Here is a 19,996-nt window from a genome sequence, read left to right on the forward strand (position 1 = left end):
TTACGTTAATTTGTCAAAGACGAGCGCGCGCTCGTGTTGCGGTAAACGCGTTCATCGACGAGCAACGCTCGTTCGCGCGTGTCCCGCGAATTAAAATCGCTTTGTAGAACGTACATACGTGCGCACACACACGCGCGTGCATACACGGCCGCATGACAATGACGAGGCCACCGTTTCGCGGCGTCTCGCGTTGTTAACGCGAACGGTTTTATCGCGTCTACCTCGATACACTCCCTCGATTCCCGCATAATGGTGCGCCGAGTCGGCTGGAAAAAAATGAAACGGTTACATTCTATCGGGAAACGTACTGTTGAAAGTTTTCTTTTTCTCTCTCTCTCTCTCTCTCTTTCTTTATTGTTTTCCGTTTCTTCTTGATTTTGAGGAGCGAGGAAAACCGCCCGATCGAAAACTGTAATCGGGTTGATCTCACTTTTTCTTGAGAAAGGGTACGTGTAATGTATAATAGCGCAAGATAAAATCTCCGTTTTGTGTTCCGCGCAACGAACCGACGTCAATCGCCTCTCGATATCGAGGAATTCGATTAACCGGAATCGCCGTATATTTTCGTTCCCGTTCGTTTCCGATTACCCCCGGGACATTGCTTAGAAACACATAAATCAGCCTATCGCGTTAGTCCTTGGAAATCCCCGTGTGTTCGGAATCGTTTATAGTGGGTCTTAAAAAAATAAAGAGAGAAGAAAAAAGTGGAAAGAGAAAGCTAATCCCCCCCCCCCCCAAGGGAATATTTACGCCAGACTATTTATTCAACTGACGATTAACGGTTAATCCGCCTCTAAATCAGATCGTTATCGGCGGAGACGCAGAGCTGACTGTCACGTTATTGAGTAAAGAACGGGCGAATACAGCGATGACTTGTAAGAGTTACGGGCGAAAGCCGAAATCGATCATTTCATGAATTGATTGATCGGGCCTTCGCACCTCGGCCGATTTTATCGCATCACGGAACCGCAGTGAGGAAAGCGGTCATTTCGCGTCCTGGCCAGTCATGTCGCAAAATGACTGCGAATGCGTGACCGGGTTTCAAAGTGCATCGTGTAAAACAAAACGTATTTATATATATTTTGTGTATTATGTATGGTTTCAAATGTCGTAACAATTTCAGATTGAGATTGCTCAGAGAGCAAAAATGAGTAAAACTACACTTGAAATAATATGTTTTGATTGAATTTATTTAGTTATTTATCCATTATTTTTAGCTTTGCGTTTCGCGAAATATATTTGTTGCAAAGAATATCGAGATAACGAGTGATTATTTTTTTCCAAACATTGTGATTGATTTATATTTTGAGTTATATCTAATATAAACTATAACTGCAAACTGCAAACAAATACGGTTTTCATAAGCCATTCTTCCTTAAATGTTATAATATTTCAAGCTTGATCGGTAAGATGAACCCAGTTCTAGATCAGACTTAACTAGTTAAAGCCCGAAATTATTATAAGGTCTACATTTTTGGTCTACAGGCATTGGCTAATTCAGTAGAACAAGCTTAAAATTGGTCAGACATATCGCGAATCCGGCATTGGGTCGCACAAATACAAATGCCAACGAGATATTTCAGTCCTGTGTGACAGATACATCGATAGATTTGAACAACTTGAACATTATTTACTGCGATAGCGAACTTTCAGCTCTCATCGAATTTACCGAGAACGACATTTCCGCATACTAAAAAATCGCGAAGCTCCTCCGTCGCTACGCAAGATGTTTAAATCATCTAAATGTGCTGCGGACGCCGAGAATATGTTTACCCCTTGTTCGCGCGCGTTCGAGCATTTGAGAAGTCCAAAGCAACGTCCAATGAATTTTTCGTTGCGAGAAACTCGGTCTGGAATTGCCCGAAGAATCGCTGGGAAACAGGACGGGGGGAAGAACGTGAGAGAACGAGCTCCACATAATCAACCGCGGAGGAGTACGCGAGATCACACACAGACACGCCTGTTCCCTCCGAGGATGCAGTTTAGTGCCTCGACTGGGCTATAAACGTAATTCACCGGTGCTGGCAGTCGTTACAAGAATCAAACGGAGTTACCCCTCGGTAAGCGAGTGATAAACGCATCCTTCCGGACGGTCGTGTATTATCGGTGTCCTCTGAGGATGCTGAACAACGTCGTCGATCGTTAACCGATAGCCGGATAAATAGGCTCACGTCGACATAAACATGCTCCCGCCGATCGGCTTTTCGCTGTTCTTTGTCGAGCCCCGGCTAATACATAGTTCCAGATACCAGCGCGAAAACGTGCCGCCGCTTTATATCAAGGAGACTTCAATCCGCGGAACAATCTTCCAGGCTTCTTTCCTTCTTTATTCTTTTTTTTTTTCTCACGAGACCGACAACGCGCGCATCCGAAAGGCGATTTTAGATTCGCATTCCGGGCCAAAATTTTCACGGCGACCGCTTAAAGTAATTAACCCTTTGTGCCCGGAATTGCTTCTATTAAAACCTCCATCAAGGAAAAGTTAATAAAAATATATACATGTACACATCGAGCGGCAATATTAAAAGCCACTGGAAACAAACATGGACCGTGCTATCAAAAAACATAGGAGGCAAAATCGGCTCTTTCGATGAATTAAAATAATTTCCTGTGAAAAAGAAATAATAAAAAAAAAAAAAGCGCGCGCTGTCCGGTATTTTCGGTCGGGATTGTCCGTTCATTCGACGTCGGCGTCGAGCTCAGCTGTCCGTCATCTCATTCAACTCTTCCTTTCTCTCTCTCTCTGTCTCCCTCTCTCTATCTCTCTCTCTGTATACAGACTTCACGAACAGCGTAACTCGCCGTGCGCGCCGCCATGTCGTCGCATCGGTAGGGAATGTCGAATTTAGTACTTGGTTATTCGCAAATATTTCATTATTCACAGCCGCGGATGCAAACGCGCTATAAGATCTACGGTCGTGCTCCTCCCGCCGCGAATATCTCGCGCGCGCGCGTTCGACGAATCGCGGGGACTCTCCGTCGCTCCATGTCGCGATGTAAAAGCTTTCGGCCGCGCGATGATTAATCGGAGAAGTATGCAAATATTTGTCCGAGCGTAACTTGCCCGCGTATTTTTCATCTCCGCGGCAGAGCCAGGAACGGTGGATGCCGACGATTTATATCGTTCACGTAGAATGTTTTCGAGCGACGCGCCTTCGTGCCAACTTACTCTATTGGAACAAAGGCATGTAACGAGGGACTTGCGCGCTGTAAACGCAGGGAAAAAACGAGGAAAAGCCGGCTGTCGGGAGAAACGAATCGTCGACCGGCGACATGTCGGATCGCCGGGGATGGGGAGAGATTTGAAATGAGAATACACTCCTGGAGGAAATTCGTGCCGCTCCGTATCTACGTGCCCATCCACCCACCGAACGAAGCGGAGGACTTTTAGTCGCGAGAGTCTCAAGGAACTGAGCGCCCGACTGTTAAATATTCGCTGTGTTACTTAAACTTCTATATTGCAGGAGCAACGGATTTGCATATCCGTTTAATTTGTATACTTTCGCCCGCTACGCGTGAATATGTATGAGCGCGCTTCCTTATTTTTATGACGTTCCCAATGTATTCCGATCCGCGTGTATTATTGCGCCCGCTCGCGAAAAGTTTCCCCCCTGACCCGGACGCATTTTTCCTCCATTTCCTCCGGGAAGAGAAAAAAGAAAGAGAGAGGGAGAGAGAAAGCACGCCGCTGATTTTCCTAGCGGATCTTCTGCCTCCCTTCCTCCGGCTCTCTCACTGCTCGCGCGTTCCAATTGCGCGGGTGTAATTACCGCGGGTATTGAGCAGTCCTTCGTTATATATGTGTTTACCGGGAAAGTAGCGGAATTAATTGGGATAGCCTTATCGCCGTTTTCATTCCCGCGCGTATTGTTTCAACGAAGGCCGGTCTGGGCCGGTGTTGCGTCTCCCCCGGAATGAGACTCGAGCCACTTTAACAAAGATCACGGCGTCGTCTATCTTTCTCCGACTTTCCTCCGCTAATTGCCGCTCCCTGCGGAATTCACGGAGCGTTCGCGCGGCAGCCAATCAAAAGTCCATCAAACGAACTTCCGACTTAATCGCTCAGGGAATGAGTTTACCGTCGCGGAGACCGTCCCGCGGTCGTCTCGCCGTATATCGCGCCAGCCGAATACAAGAGAAAGCCGGGGAGCGGACCGACGAAACAGTTGGTCGCGGGTGTTGTAATCGGAGGCGGTCGAGAGGGAATTTGCGACAGTCCGCGCGATAAGAATTTCTGCTACTAAAACCTGTTGCTGCGCGCGGTCTTCTCGCCGGCACAATTCGAGCTGGCGGTGTGGCCTAGCTCGTTTTCGGCGCCTTTCCTCCGCGATGTCGAAAACGAATTCGAGATCCAGCTCACGCTCGCGCACCTCCAGCGCTCCCGCTGCGTCTGATTTATATTCCGGAACTCGCCGGGGTCGTGTTTGATGTTCCGACGCCGCGCTTTTGAACGGCGGCTTTTGAATTTTTCCGCCGATCTGTGTAATCCGAAGGTCCGGCCGTTACCGTGAGCTACGGCCTCGGAGCCATCGAAGCGAGAGCGCAAGGATACCGCGCGTCCGGATGAGGATTTTGTAAGCTTAATTGAATAACGAGGGCCGTTCCTCCAGCGCTCTGAGTCTCCCGATGTCCTACATCGACTGTGCATCTTCTCACGAAAATCTCTGGATGTATATTTCAATTTTCTTCAAACACCGACACATATATATGCATACGTTTAAATATACTCAAGTTTTCTGTTTCAATTCCAACATTGTCGACATAAAGAATGTAATGAGCATTACTGCGGGCAAATGTTCGTCGCAAAATTCCAGAAGAAAAATCGATATATCGTCATGTAATAATACGATTTGTCCAGTTGTCATCTATATGTCGCTTTATAATTTAACCAGTTTCTTATGAGTTTAATAAATCCACTTCTGAAAAGGTTGATAGAATAAATAAGTAATAAAGCCTACGGTGCTCTTCGTGAATCAATAAAATCCTAAAGACAGTCGTCACCTGTTTTTACAACTAACTCGTGATTAATAACGTCTCGCTGATTACAACGCGTTTATCCGCTCCAGCGGTCCTCTGGTCTCTTCGAAATTCGCGAATCGCCGTTCTGCCGCATCGGCGACACCCGACGTTTAATTCGCCTCAAACGCTTTCCGGGAACCATCGCACTTACACTTTGGTATATATTTTAGCACGAAGTGGCTCGACGCAGTTGTCGCATTTCGCTGCGGTATTCTCGCAAGGAGTGAAGGAGAGGCGAATACGCGTGGGTGTATCTTATTAACGAAAGAGCGAGTTGCAAAAGCGTTTGATTCCGCGACGCTTTTACTTGGCGAGTCGCCATTCGAGCTTACGCGTACGTCCTCCAAGCAAGCTGAAAGCGCGGAGAAACTTCGCGAGAACTCGGCGAAGGGATAAATTGCTGCTCACTTGTTGTGACTTAGCACAGGTTTCCTCTGCGACGCGGCTTATCGCGATGTGAAGAAAGTGGATAAAGCGATTCTTTTTTTCTTCCCGACGGATTAAATCGGGGCGAAGCCGTGGGATCTCGTTGTTGTTGCTCTCGCAAAGCACGCATCGCGGCTTTCTTACATCGGCTAATTACGAATATGTCAGAACGGATAAAGCAGCGGAGTCACATGACTTGCCCGCATTCGCTGTTCGTTCGTTCAGTGTACATCCACCTTTATTGAACACAATCGAAAAACGACGAAGTGCAGCGTAGCAGTGCAGTTAATCGCCGGCGAATACAAAGAAGGTGTCACCGATACGGGTGAGCATCAGCTCGCAAAACGTTGAACTATCACTCGTAACGTTGATTAATTATTTGCGATTACGCGTTGCGCGTTACGTGGGCGACGCGGGCTTAACGACAAAGCATAACAGCGCAATTTCGCGACACCCACGGTAGGAATACTTGATAATGCGGCAACAGAACGATGCCGTTAACATGACATTAAAATTTATCGCCGGCTAGGCGGAAATTGGCCAAGGGAATCGTTAGGGGGATTAATGTATCACCGGCGTGACACTCGGCGATTCAAATGCCGCGAAAACCATTAACGCGCGCGAATTATTTCGGCGGGCAATAGGCAACGAGTGCGTGAATGTGCGACTGTATGACAGCAATAGCTGTCGCCACAAATATGCGTCACAAGCGAGCGAATATCGTTCGTACGGGGTGTGCCCGCCGGTGTGCTCTCCGCGCGTTCTTTCATCGTCTACGCGAATTCTTCTTTCATTGATGCCGACATTATTGCTCCGGCCGGCTGATTAATAGCACAGCGGCAACAGCCATTACCTAAATATTCCTCTTGATAATTCACTGAAGGAGGAAAAACAGCTTAAAGATAATAAACTTTGATGAAATAATTCAATTAAAAATCACCCCACGGAGGGTGGCGTTAGCGGTTCTCGCAAAATGATTTGAGACACACAAGCGCAAAAATCGCTGTAACAGACGGTATTTCCTTGGGCGGTTCTCATTTTTATTTGGTTCGCCGTGGCTCGACGCTCTCCGCTTTCGCGTTTGATCTGTCCACCGCGAATTCTTTATGACTTATAAATCGCGGAGGAGTCACAGGGAGCACAGAGGCTGACTGTTAAAACGAAGCGGCAAATCCTCTCCTCTTTCACCGTGTTCAAGGAATCGCTTCTCTATTGTGGCTTCTCCCCGCGTTGCGGAAAGTACATGTATATAGATATATATATACACGTCTGTCAGCCTGCAGAGGAACGCCGAGACGTAGTCTGATTTACCGTGATAAATGGATCCGGGATTTTTGCCGATTCCTTCCTCGTCCTTCGCCTGCAGGAGGATCCGTATAATACGATCGACGTCGCGTTTCTATCTCGAGATTAAAAAGCTAGAATTACTATGCCGCGAGATAAAGCTGCCTGCGGATATTTCATTAATTTCTCTTCCGCTTTCATTGTGCTCCCCGAGAATCTTCCGCAACGATAAGGACTTAGACACGCCGGTGGGCCTCGCGAGACGGACCGTGATTCGCCTGTTATCCGCTTATTATCTATTTCGCACGTGTAAACACGTCAAAATTCAATTAAAGCCCAGACTCGGAAGCCCATGTTAATAATCGTCACCTGGAGCTGGTCTCGTGTGAGGAAGTTAGATTTGAGTTTGGAGTCAGGCGTGAATTTCTCATTCATCGAATCGCTATTGCAGTTATAATGTTACGTGCATCATATGATTCGATCGAGAAAAACTCAGATCGAACTTTTCAATTCAGATCTCGGGGATCTACTGAAATTCCTTTCGTATGTTAGAAACCTGCATAATACGGCAGAACGTGCGTCACTCACGATATTCGTACTATCATCAGACGTCGGTTCTTATTGACTATTTTTCATTAATTTTGATTGTATATTACAGGGAGTCTAATTATGTAACACAAATATTCATTTAGTTCATTCCATCCCTTTCTCTCTCGCATATTGACATCCCTTTCGCCGAATCGTCTTCCACTTTTCGAAATTTGTCCATGACAGAGCGAGGGACTGCCATTTTAATTTTAGATACTGTTGAGATTTTTTATTTCTCCCTTTTTTTTTTATTCTCGCTCCTGGAACGCTTCTCCGCAATTGCATATCTGCCGCGCAATCCGGCGTGAAGTGTGGGTGCGCAACAAGAGGCCCAGTGAACCGAAATTGCTAGCTCTCGACGTTGAATATCGAATGAACGCGGAGAGAAAGATGTCGAACGCCGCCGAGGTACGGGCCCGATTGAAAGAATGGGAGAGAGATAATTATCGGCACTTTCGCATGGTTCTCCCGTGGGTCGCGCTTTCAGAGTTTTCTCCCTCTCTCCCCCCTTTCTCTCTTCTAGTTTTTTTCCCACTGTGACACTCACGAGAGCGTTTATCAAGATAAACTTTGATGCCGACCCACGCTTGATTTACCGACTCCGAAATTGGTTCCCGGAGTTGACTCGGGCAACGCACAATGAAAGCCGGGAGGAGAGTTCGCGTTGACTTTAGTGTGAAACGATCGGCGGAATGCGCGATCGCGGGTCCGCGATGGGAATATTTATCACTTGTTCAAGCTCATCCGGAAAGAGATAATTGATTTGCTATTGACCTCGCACACTTTCGCCCCGGCACTCATCGCCCTGGGCGACTGTCATTGTCATTCCCGCCGTGTAACTACGGTGTGAAATGTGCAAATCCTTGAATAACGGCGCCCGGGGAGCGAGCTTCTCGAGATAAGCGGCCACTCGAGAAAACACCGACTCGTGTAAACTATCACTATAACAAGCTCGCTATTTTCGTCCTCCGTAATCCGAGTTTTAACTTAATCTTACGAGCGGTCCGTTTTCTCTTACATCTTTCTAAGCCGCGCGGATGTATTATCCTGCAACTTTGCTCGGAGAATTATCCGATTAATTTTTCGAGTCCGCCCCGATCTTCGCGACAAATTCTAGCGAACAGTCGTAATTGTTCAATTTTTCCACGGTAACTCGTCAGACGTTTCCCAGAGAAACTAAACTACGTCGCGCTGAACGGTACGCGATATGTCGTTAATTCTTAGGTGCGGGCGATAAATAGAACCGCTTCGTTAGCGAGCATGCGGATGCGGAAAGTATCGAGGAAGAAGAGGCATAAATACCGTGGTCGAAGTTTCTCACGATAATGCTGAGTTGCTTCCGCTCGGTCGCGAATAATTAAACAAAATGCGCGAAATTGCCGTTGCGGTGCCGAGTACGAATTTGTCGAAAGATATCAAGTGTGCTCGCGCGACCGTAACATCTTTGTGGAAGACTATTTTTTACAATGACGGAGTATCGCGCTGCTATTTATTGTATGTAATTAGAATCCCACTCACCACACATACACACATATACACAACGCTCCCACGCTACAACAGCTTGTATAACGTCGTCGTAAGGTATTCAGCACGGACCGTATCAATCCCGCTATTCCTCGCCACGAAGAGACGATAACTAGCTAGCTGCTTCTACACACGCCACTTCTACTCGGTTGCTCGCGACGAAGCGGTTGATCTAAAATGCCGGGGCAAAACGAGAGACACGATGTAGCGGCGACGTTCCTAGCGCTGAAACGTGAGTGTCACGACAACGTTTCTCGGCTCCGTACATTTTAGCGCCGCTACACATCGTGCCAACACGCGAGCGACATGTACGTATGTGATGATGTTACGTGGGGTGCGCGCTCCTCCATCCACCCTTGCTCCCTTCCGTTTCTCCCTCTTTCGTCCCACCCTCGGCTCTTTGTGCTCGCACACGCAAAAGGGGACTGATATCGTCGCTGATCTCGTTCCCGGCGAGTCAAGGATGCGCGCACGTGTAATTATTTGGACACTTTGTCGCCGTGTCGCAACTATGTTATACCCGGCAATCGAGCTCGCCGCTACGGAATCTCGACGTGTAATACTACAGCCGCCTTTCCGTGAGAGAGGGAGGGAGGGAGAGAAGGAGAAAGAGAGAGTACGAGGCATCCCTCTCTCGTGCTTCTCTCTCGCCCAGCTATTCGTCCGCATCGTGGGTAACGCGGAGGCACATTTTGAATGAAGGTATTTCAGAATTATCGCCAATTCTCTCAACTACGGACACTACGGAGGTGTACCGGGAAAAATGGTGGACGTGTTACGTGCTCGGGAGGCGTCAACACCCTTTGTCGTGTGAACCACCGCGAATATCGAGCTCCGGAGAAACGCGGATAAATAAATGATGTGTCAATTTAATTTTTACCTGCTTTCACGCCCGATTGGAGAGATAGTCGGAATTAAAAATTAGAGGTTAAGAGAGAAGAACAGCGGAACAATGCGTTAATAATATCTAGATTTTATCTAACAGAAAAATCGATCATTTAAATCAGCCCAAAAGTCCGTGAATGAAATACCACGGTATCTTTCTCGAATGGTATAAAATAAAGCGACAAAAGTTCAGTTCTATTATTGAGAGAGAGAGAGAGAGGGGGGGGGGGNGGGGGGGGGGGAGAGAGAGAGAGAGAGAGCAGGCAGTTGAAATTGCTTTTGTCCTGAGGGAAAATTCGGCTGTCCGCAAGAGACATTCGCGATCCTCAAGATGAAATATTAAGCGGCTTCTAATTGAGCCTGAAATCAAATCAGTCTAGCATAATGACGTGCAAACCGATATTAGAGCCTTATTAAACGGCGAATGCGGCATATTAAAAGGCGCATCCGCTCGGTCGATATATTCGCCTGTCGCGTGGATTCGGAACGTCGATTAATATTACCTCGATCTGTACGCCGCGGCGCCGATATGAATTCGTATGAGCAAAGTGCATTATATTATTAACCCACCCTGGAAACCGCAGCTGCGTATCGGCTATCTGTCAGTGAATTATTCAACGGACCGAAAGAGCCGGCTTGATAAATAACAAATTTTATAAGAGTCCTACTTACAGGGCCGTCGTGTTTTTTCGCTGATCCGCGAGCCCGCACTTGCGCGCACATTTGACACCGTGGCGGTGACGACGATGTGGATGATCGTTCGAAAGCAGAAATCACGCGTCTCAGTCATTTCCAGGAATAAATAAGGGATGTCGCCGTAGTATATATATATATATATATATATATATATATATATATATATATATATATATATATATATANTATATATATGTATACATTCACGTTCATCAGCAGTAATAGCGAGATAACGTCTGTCATTGCGCGAGTCTTTAAATACGTTAAACGCGTCGTTATAATGCATGCGAGGCCGCTGCCAAGTACTGCTCTAAAATTCCATTTAGCTTAGTGAACTTGAAAGTTTTAATTGACTATCTTAAAGGCAGTTTGCACGGTAACTGGCGCTCCATCTTAACTGATGACACGAGAATAACGATTATTTATGTTCCGATTTAAACTTTAACAATGCTACTTTTAACACCCGTACTAGCTATTTTTCCTCTTTCTATGAATATTTCGCGCAAATTCGCGTATTTTGTACAATTAAAAGTCTGGTTGGGGTTGATGTCACATATGTATTTGAAAATACGTCGTACGGGAATACGTCTGCCTGTAAATGCCCGGGTCTGAAATTTGGCTCGAAATTCCACGAGAGCGAGATTACCGCGCTAATGAATCGATGACGAAGGGTCCTTTACGGACCCGTTCTCTTCTTTGGCTCGGCTCTCGATATTACAGAGGAGAATTTTACAGCTGTCCGTGGCTTTTTGCAGCGCAGCGACTGGCAGAGTGAGTCGAACAGAAAGGGGAACGTCGTAGTGAGGGTGGATACAATCAGAGGTTGTGAATAGACGGGAAAATAAGGAAGAAAGGGCACGAACAATAAAACGAAAAGAAAAGTAAAAGGAGCAGAGAACGAAGGTAGATGCGTCGAGGTGAAAACAAGTGAGGAACGAGAGAGATGGAAAGAGAGAGAGAGGGAGAAACGTTGCTCTTCAACGATGAAAAATCAATTTCTCAAAGATAAAATAAAGTGGCCGTAAACGCAAAGAATGATATCGACACTACATGATGTACGAACGAAATAAGAATCGGAGCGGCGGCGGTGACAGAGAGAAAGAAAGTAGAGTATATAGAGAGAGAGAGAGAGAGAGAGACGATACCTCGAAATCTCAAGTTAATTACGACCGGGATATGTACCGGCTTTTTCAGAGACCATGAACTCGACTGTGAAAGTCTCGCAGCGAAAAAGCTCGGCCGAATTATGCAATATCTCGTTGTCGCGCAAACGTTGAGCGCAAACATGGCAAATAATTAATCACCGTGCGCCGCATAAAAGATAATTTACTCGCGGGTTTTAATATATCAGCAATGGCGAACGGTAGCGCACACGCGGAAAAGGATAACGATCGACGGGATGTCTGAAAAGCGAGATTCGTGTGCTAACGTGGAAACAACCACGGACGACGAATTCATGAAATGTTGACTTCTCAAAGAGCCCGAGCGACGAACGTGAGGAACTCGCGCATTCGCGGTTCCCACGGCGATCGATGACACATCAAGACAAAGACGAACCATCCGGACATTCCTTTCGCCCCGTCGCCGTCGGGAAGAGCGGGGGATTACGAAAAGGAGAAGAAGGAAGAAGAGGAGCGGCGGAAGAAATAGCGACGGCCGGCTGGCGGGCTCGGAGTGCATCGTTCTGCTTTCTCGATTTTCTCGAACACTCCTCTGTCGTGCTAACCTACCTACCTACCTATCTACCTACCTGCCTATCCGCCAACCTACCTACCTACCACCTCCTCCCCCTTCTCCTTCTTCACCCATCTTCTCTCTCTCTCACGTTCTCACTCTCGCGCCATACCTTTTTCACACCCGAGGGAAACACGGGGAGAGCATCTTCTCACGAGGGTGAAGAAGGAGCGCTTGTCTGACGCGGATGCTGCTCGCCCACCCTTCCTACCCTCCGTTGTGCATAGGAAGACGACGACGTCGACGATGAAACGACAATAGCAGCAGCAGCCGCCGCCGTTGTCCCCGCACTCTCGCGTTTCTGATCTACTGATTGCTCGCCCACGCGATCTGACTGGTAATATAGCGGGGGAACATCCGTAAACGGTTCTGTCACGCACGAGCCGCTTTGGTGCGACCCGAGTGCGGGCAGGTCAAATACCGGCGGATTTCGTTCTATTTTCGCCGGCCTCGCGACCTCGCGATGAACGCGGCGAAGTCTCGACTCGCGAAACGCTGCTCTGTGGCTGCTATAAATACAATATTAACCGTTACATCTGCGTTCGGTTTGCTTCACGTCGCTAAATAAAGTTCGGCGTGTTAATTGAAAGTTGAGCATTAGCGCTACTGGTTGGAAGTAATATCTGGTGGTTGCTATTTTGGAGAGCGGTCGTACGAGGGAAGTACATGAATTCGCCGGACGATGCGAGACTAAAATAACGAGATTCCTTTGAAATGTGTGCCGCGCCGTAAATGCAAAAAGCGGCGCGAAATAAAATAATTTCGCACGAACGTGCAGCGCGGAGCGAGTCGATTAATACCGCGGGAGATCCCCGTCCAAAATTTCGTTGGGAAAACAAAGCTTTTTCTAATTTCTCGTGCTCCGCGCGAATTGCACGTTAAAACGTAATTATTGAACATTGCCGGACACAACGGCCGAATTTTCCCCTTCATTTTTTCGTTCACTCTCTCTCTCTCTCTTTCTCTTTGACTTCTAGCTTCTCTTCGCGATACTCGCCGCAACGGCAGATGTATTTTTTTATCAGCAATATTAAAACGCATTCTCGTAAATGGAAAGACCGCAGGCGATGGAAAAGTAACCGGTACAGTTATTGATTTTCTGTTAACCGGCTGTTTTGCCGGGAGAATTACCGCGAACGCATTTTTAACGTGTCATTCGCTGCAACGTGGCGCGGATATAAAGGTGCATAAAAGAACATGCGTCCGTTTGCGTGGCATCGTATACATTCGTTGTTCACTTGTGTGAGAAAATGTGTATTTGTTAAAAATCGAGAAATTCGCGCTGTAAGCTAACTTTAATTCTTATATTTAATACCTAGCATCCATTAAGAGTGGAGAACACACACTCACACGTTCGTGCGAATGGTAGACGTCGGTAATGAATATCACCCATTATCGAATATTTTTGTCTATGGTGAGCACACAGAACACACATTTTTATCGAAGGATGCTCAGTGAGAATTAAGCGAATGATTTTACGTTGCGAACGCGTAAAAGACTAACATTTCTTTATATGCATTCGCCGGTTGACTATCATCGTTATAATTTGTAGAATTATGTAGCTCTGGAGATTTAGTACGCGCGAAGAAAGTCTCTCTTTTGTCTCGAAAATCTTTAAAACTTTGCAACAAACTTAACATTGATATAAAGACTTACTTGAGAAACTTTTCTTTAAAAGAATTAATCGAGAGAAGGATGTAAAGAAGAATGTTTGTTTCACTCACCAGTTTCAGCCACGCGTTGGTCGTAAGTATTTGGTTCTTTTCATCCTGGAAACACGAAACAATTATTTCATGTAAATATAATAAAATAAGAGATTACAATTTACTTACAAGTGTATAATACATTATAATTATAAATACCAAAACTTTACAAATTATTAGGTGCGCCCGAGTCAAAAACAATTTTATTGTTTAGCCACACTGATACATTGTTATTTCAATGCTTACTTCTTCTTCAATATTTATTTACTTTCATTTCCTCACGGAACTATTATCTTTTAATATTAACGATTTGCTCTCTCTTGAAAATAACATTACCGACGTTATCGATACATAGGATGTATGAAATAATTTTGGTTTTCATCTTATGTTTCATCACAATCCTTTAAATTTTCAACACGCTCGCTACTATATTAAAAAAAAATTTAGTAGTATCCATCAAGCCTGGGTCATATTGTTAAATGCATTGGTGAAATAGTTTCAATTAATATAAGGTCAATATACCTAAATAATGTGGTAAACCTCAACAAATAACTCTAGCAAAGCTTGAAAAAGTATTTGATACCAAAATTTGGAAACTATTACTAATTTATGTGGTACGTATCATAAAATTGTTTGTTAAATAAAACTATATTGTTTAGTAATTTGCCGCATTATGTGGACAATATGAAGAATTATCAGATAATATAATAGTAATATAATAGTAAATAATAGTAGTTTCCAAATTCTTTAATAATTGTCAAACTATTTGATAATTATTACAAAATTATGCAATATTAGTTAGCAAACGATTTAATTGATTCGATTTCTTCAAAAATTCGTTTTACTAATTATTATATGATTATTACTAAATAGTTGATAACTATTACTATACTTGATACTAATTACCAATATTGCACTAAAACGCTCAATCAAATGCATGTGTTAACTATTACGAGACTTTTTTTTCAGTGTAACGAATGCTGGCGCAAACATTGGCGGGGTCAACGACCGCGTGGTCGAACGGCCAGCTGACAGCAGTGGGAGTAAGTCTTCACAGCGACTGCGTTAAGCCCGTTCTACATGGTTCGCAGAACGCAAGACGCAGATCGCAAACGCAAATACAAAATGACAATCAACCCTTTGCATTTGCTGCACATTTTAACATTTCTAGAAATCAATCTACTGTATTTCGCGAAATTGTCACTTTGAACTGTCGAAGTTTTATTATCAACTCATTAAATTTTTATTTGTAAGTTTCACCTATAATTATCTGAAACACCATATATGCCTACGAGCATAGCTTACACTGTCACATATCTATTTCACCCTATGTTAATCCGCAAACTAATTCCCGATGCGAGCAAACAACACAGAGGAAATATTTATCCACAAAATGAGTTGGCATATGATTTAACTTCACCCATTCGGCCGTACTAATGCTCAATGCAGAAATTTAGAACTGTTTAAAGTGTCCAATACTCACAGTTCACTATTCGACACATAACTCAAAGACAACGAAATAGTTTAACAATTGCTATATCGATATTTAACATGAGAAATCATCTAAAATGATTAAAAAAAATTAATTATAAATGAAATTCCAGTGCGACTCATCGATTTTGTGTGCGTTAAAAGTTTCTTTATACCATAAGAAAATGCCAGCAACCTTTGACCATTCAAAGTACGCAGTTAAAATTTTCAAACGTGCCGGTAAGAAGATTGTGAAAAATCGTGACAAAGGCGAATGCAACGACCGGAAAATAGAGGATATACAATCGTGAGAATTCCCGCTGAAAAGATAAGCAATAACTGCCGATTGTAAGCGATCGCTTGCATCGAATCGACGCGAATGTATCGTCCCATCGTGCTCTCAATGCAGTCGCGAACGTCAAAGTGTTTCGCGGACGGGCACACATTTTCGGCGTCGTTACGCGAACAGATAAACTTCATACGCCCATAGACCGTCATGTTAATTGAATTCGTTATTCGTTATGCGTATTTCGTTCCGCCCCGTGGCGTAAAACGAGAATAAATCGAGGCGTAGGGTTCTGAAAAAAAAGTCGAGAAGCATACGAGCGGGTCTGATGTAAACATTTTTTTTGCCTAAAAACAATTGTTCGCGCACCGACGCGACGTCGAATGAAAAAATGGGATGTGAGTGTGCGCAGACGTGTTTTTCCTATTGTTTGTTAAATCGATTAAAATTCGTTACAGTGCACTTGGGCTGCAGCCGTATTGCGTATGACCATTTCACTGTTTACACTGTAACTTCCATAATTTTCGAGCGATTACGTAGAATGCGTTGCGAAATCGAACGAGTGAATCAGTCTGATAATCATTCGCAATAATATTCAGACGCGAAGCAAGCGCGATGGTATCACGCTTACGCTGTTAGAAAGCGTATTTGTGGGATATATTCATTCGTGAATTTCGTTTCATCGCCGGCAACCTCCAAATTAAATTATACGGAACGGTTGTATGGCACGTTTTTCCCAAAAATGCTTTATTTTCAAAATAATCGACTATATCACTTAAAATGAAACATCCGATATATAATTACAAAATTGTAAGTCAAATATATATAATAGATCAATTTGCGAAATCATTTGTCCTAGATTTGTTCGCGTCTTCATGATTTGTAAGCGGAGTTAAAGCAATGTCGGTCAAATAGGTGAACAAAATGTAGCCGAAAGCTCGTCTTAGTGAAACTAAGGGAGAATAATATGCAGAGTAATTCCGATATTTCTCCGTCCGAGTGATTTTTTTCGAATTGACTTTTTTCGTAATTTTCTGTCACGACGATACATGTGAAATCTTATGACAAGGACCTTTGTACGACCGAGGCTACGGTAGTATGGCCCTGCGCTTCCCCACGTAGTCACGTCTTTTCTCGGCGCGCTTCCGCTTCCGCCGACACTCTTTACGCATGAGTAACACGGACGTATTTTGTCACGGTCTGCTCATTGGAGTAACGTAATTGCGTGTCGTGACAGAGACTAAAAACTTACGGTACAGCGTAACGCTCATCAGTCCGCCGGTGTCAGCTTGAGTAAATGCGAGCAAAATTACGAGCGATATTGCGAATTAATTTTTGTCGCGTCACAGGATTCTGTAATATCGCTGTTAATATCAACGAAAAGTTATCTCGGCGATTTATACACAATATGTATTTTTCTTATTCCTCTTTTTCTTTCTCTCCTTAGAGTCCTTTTTTACCGGTTAAATGATTATACGCTATAACGAACAGACGATAATTAATTTTTTTTTTATTACGAATAACAAACAGCAGGATGAATTTCAATCCAGGAGCCTTTTTTCAATATCTCTATAAATCCTCCTGTTTTTTTGTAATGGACAGTTTGATATTCAATTGGTACCTCGTGCAACATATTTTGTTTTACAAACTGTCGACTGTGATGTAACGATCGATCAGCTGCGTTGAGTTCAGCTCAAAGCGGAATCTGGCAACGGAGATGGATAAAAAAGCGCGAATTTTATGGCTTCCCTCTCTCTCTCTCTCTCTCTCTCTCTCTTTCTATCCCCCCCCCTCTCTCTCGCCCCGTAATGACATGAAATTGGCATACGGATTTTCCATGATATTATTCCGCGACCTCCGCGAAGATACATGAAATGCGCGATTTCTGATCGATGAGAAGGCAAAAGTTTCATTTCGCGGCCGACAATGGCGGTAACAATGAATACCGCGTTTTTCCCGTTCCGTGATGCGAATGAAATGTATCAAGGATTGAATTTCTATGGACTTCGCCGCGTGGATTCGGTCCAGGAAGGAAGCGACGCGCGCGGACACGTCGGCGTATCGTTGCGCGATTTATACTACATATACACACAGGAAGAGAGAGAGAGAGAGAGAGAGAAAGAGGAAGGGGTGGGGGGAGAAGTCTTAATTAAGGACGGGTAATTAATCAAGGTAATTAACGTCATTAGACGCTGACAAAGTGCATAAACATTCGTCAAGTGGAAAGACACACCCGTTTTGAAACAGGAGTTTCCACAATGCGTGCTATGATTAATCGATGCAACGTGTCGCGAGGCAAAAAGTTGACGACGCGTGTATCGGCCGCATAATGCACAAGCCGCACATGTGCATTGCACGGGCAAAACCTCGAACAACGCCGCTGTGGTGATTCGCGTTCGTTGTATCGCTCGCGATTTTTATCGCTCCCACTTTTCCCGTGTTCCCGTGCAGAAGAAAGCGTATGAAAAGAGAATATATTGAGAATATACATATTGAGAGTAGAGAATATATCATAATATTCTATATTTGTCGTTGCTATATCATTTGCATAAAGAGCACGTAGAGTTTATGCATTTCTCGAAAGAATAATAGCAACGATATAGAAGACAACGACACGTTCCCTTCGCGGGATCGTTTTCCTTCGTGGCCTTCTCGTTTTGTTACCTGCAGTTTATGGGCGAAGAAACAGTAGTGCGAGTCGACGCTTCGTCGGCTGGAAGAGAACGACTCCGCGACCGAACGAACGGGCCGAAATTTACGATCGACCGTCAAACGTAAAGAAGTTTATAGCGAGGGCCGCGAGAGCTCACAAGTGGAATTAAGAAAGACGTGATCGTGGTATTATATTATCCCGACGTGCGTTATCAAAGAGGTGAATAAAAATCCGCGCGACGAACGTCGCGTAGCAAGGGGGAAATTTCATCGTCAACGCGAGTCGTACACGCCGGAGATCCGGAACGTCGTCTCGCAACGGAGACGACGGGAGGGTCGAGAATCCATTATTCCTCGCGTAAATAGTAATGGCGAGTCAAGCGAGTCTCTTTGGCCCGGCCGAAAATGCGGTTAATTCGCCGCTTCGCGAACGGGAAGTTCCGTTGATCTCGTTCTGCTATCACGTTCTCCATTTTCCCCGACGTCGGAATCAAGTTGCCCGCCCCATTATGAACTTTTTCGCCTCTTTACGTGACCAATTAAAGGGACTTCGCTTTTACGTGGGATCCCGCGTACTCCGAACCTCGTGATCGAATGAGGGAGTTGAAATTTCAGGCCGAATGCATCAACGAAAAACTCTTTTTCGACCGATACTCCGCTATTTATGAGAACCGACGCGATAACACATCACTGTTTACGACACGGGAGCTCCAGCTAAGATTAAACTATACGGCGGTCACTTTTAAATTGAAACTAATTACACGTTGTACTATGTTGCGCAAATTCGTTTTCTACCGCGTCTTGATACGTCGCTTAATTAAACTGGAATATTAATACGATTTTCTTACGAACGGTGTACGACTTACTCGCTGCTATTCGCTTCAAGCAGATTACGGTTCATAAAATAATCCGAAAAGATAAGATTACACAAAGTAACCGAAAGTTTGATCCCTCGTGCACACGTTGTAATATTCCTCTTTTATCCTTATATATATATATTTTTTTTTTTAATATTTCACGTACGTATCCCATTAATTTAATTAATTCTGCAATTCTCGCGATAATACTAATAAAATATACTTCTGTAACACCGCACGGGAATTTCAGAAATAATTTAATCAGCACATATTTGGAAAATAAATGTTTAAAAAATATTTATGTCAAGCGCATTTTCTGCTTGTGAAGCATTACGAAAAGGGCGAATATATACAATCGCGCAATCATTTCAAAAATATATGCAGAAGCGAGAGGTTAGAGAATTTCATTCGACACCGGAAGTAATTTAAGTCGAACTAGAATTTTCTCGCCGCGAGAGATTTATGAATTAATTCATTAAGGCTGCCAAGTTTCTTGCTCCAGAGCTTCGCGTCGGATGGGAAAACTACAGAGATATCCGCCGTTTCCAAAGGCAACGATACTTTGAAAAGGGCAACAGCAAAAACACCAGTCAGCTTGAGCGATGCGACTTAGCGAAACGGTAGCAGGGATGTAAGGGTGAGCGGAGGGTGTAATGGAATATGTTTTGCTACCGGGAGGAAGAGAAAGAGCGAGAGAGAGATAGAGTGTGTGTATGTGTGTGAGAGTGAAAGATCCGTTCCGGAAACGTCCGCGCTCTTAATGTCCGGAACACACAGTGGTCTTTTGTTTTTACTGGAAATATATGTATCAGATTGTATAAACTTCTAAAGGGAAAGCCACGACGCGAAATAACGATAATTGTAACAATTAA

General features: G+C 44.5%; 1 protein-coding gene across 3 annotated transcripts in view; it reads right to left on the reverse strand.

Moving 5' to 3' along the window:
- Positions 1-19,996, reverse strand: part of LOC106743983 (neuronal acetylcholine receptor subunit alpha-7) — a 243,509-nt gene that overhangs the window by 158,850 nt on the left and 64,663 nt on the right. For all 3 annotated transcript variants that reach the window (XM_014618347.1, XM_014618348.1, XM_014618346.1), the window contains exon 4: positions 13,881-13,925. In XM_014618347.1, coding sequence (XP_014473833.1) covers positions 13,881-13,925 — 45 coding nt within the window. The remainder of the gene's footprint in view (positions 1-13,880; positions 13,926-19,996) is intronic.

Source organism: Dinoponera quadriceps, unplaced genomic scaffold (assembly GCF_001313825.1).
Source record: "Dinoponera quadriceps isolate SergipeBrazil2010 unplaced genomic scaffold, ASM131382v1 scaffold1252, whole genome shotgun sequence".
Lineage (NCBI taxonomy): Eukaryota > Metazoa > Arthropoda > Insecta > Hymenoptera > Formicidae > Dinoponera > Dinoponera quadriceps.